This window comes from Habropoda laboriosa, unplaced genomic scaffold (genome assembly GCF_001263275.1).
Source record: "Habropoda laboriosa isolate 0110345459 unplaced genomic scaffold, ASM126327v1 scaffold30, whole genome shotgun sequence".
NCBI classification, from domain to species: domain Eukaryota; kingdom Metazoa; phylum Arthropoda; class Insecta; order Hymenoptera; family Apidae; genus Habropoda; species Habropoda laboriosa.
Genome location: NW_017100178.1, coordinates 2,109,968 through 2,110,972, shown reverse-complemented (window position 1 = coordinate 2,110,972; position 1,005 = coordinate 2,109,968). Strand labels below are relative to the sequence as shown.

The following is a 1,005-nucleotide window of genomic DNA, read 5'->3' as shown; positions in this document are numbered from 1 at the left end:
CCTTAAAAAATAAAAAGTTAATATTTTAATATTACAATTAAAATTGGAATAATCATTTGAAAGTATTTACATTTTTTTGTTCAAAGAATTATGGAATTTTTTGACTAAAGAAACATACCTTCTTCAAATAAATATGTTTAAACAATTCGTATGCTTCAGTGTAATGTCAATGAAATGTGTAATGCTAAATATAAAATATCTTATTTTTGTTAATAGCATATACCTTTAATATGCTTAAATTTTTTGTGCAACACAGAAAATTGAGACTAAACCATAACAAATACTAATCTTCATAAAATAATAATGGAATGATATTTATCGTTATACTTACCATTCTTTGACGAGATTTTTATATGCCTTTCGAATTTCTTGTAAGGTCGCACGCTTGTGAACACCTAATATTTTATACGGGTTTCCCAACGATTCGCTTCCACTAACCGACGGCAATAGGTGGGTTGTTATAATGAAAACCACAATGAAAAATGAGAACCTCATTAATAATTCTATATTATCCGCTTTCTTATTAATATTATTTGATCGTTTACTTATTGACTCCGAAGTTCTTAAAAAATTAATCGATAACATTATTTGCGACGCAATTTTAACATGAATAGGTATCTATTGAATTTACAACACTTTAACATGAAGTCAGCTTCGACTAAAACTATCCCCTTTTTACTTTAGAGTATTTAACGAACATGTTCTGCACAAATTTCGGCTTATTTTTGCGCCAGAAACTCTGTCATTGCAATTTTATAGTGATGTTTCTGGACAACCATGTTGTCAAATCGAGTATATACAGCGAACACCAAATCTTAGAATGCTCTAGTAGGATAGGATCGATTACAAGAGGGCGTTAAAACAGATTTTATTTTTCAAAGTTTATTTTTTAACATTTTTGGGTTTTAGATATATACTTCTAATGCATAAAAAGCATTGGTAACAAAGTTTACAAACAATAATAGATAACTATTTACAATAAAATGTACAGTGCGAATATAAACA

The 1,005-nt window shown here is 28.0% G+C and overlaps 1 protein-coding gene across 1 annotated transcript in view; it reads right to left on the bottom strand.

Annotated features, from left to right (window-relative positions):
• LOC108578966 (dnaJ homolog subfamily C member 16) overlaps positions 1–698 on the bottom strand; it is a 4,458-nt gene extending 3,760 nt beyond the window's left edge. The window contains 1 exon segment of the mRNA XM_017942391.1: positions 268–698. Within this exon segment, the coding sequence (XP_017797880.1) occupies positions 268–585 (318 nt within the window). The 5' untranslated portion in view covers positions 586–698.
• Between the last annotated feature and the right edge of the window lie 307 nt (positions 699–1,005).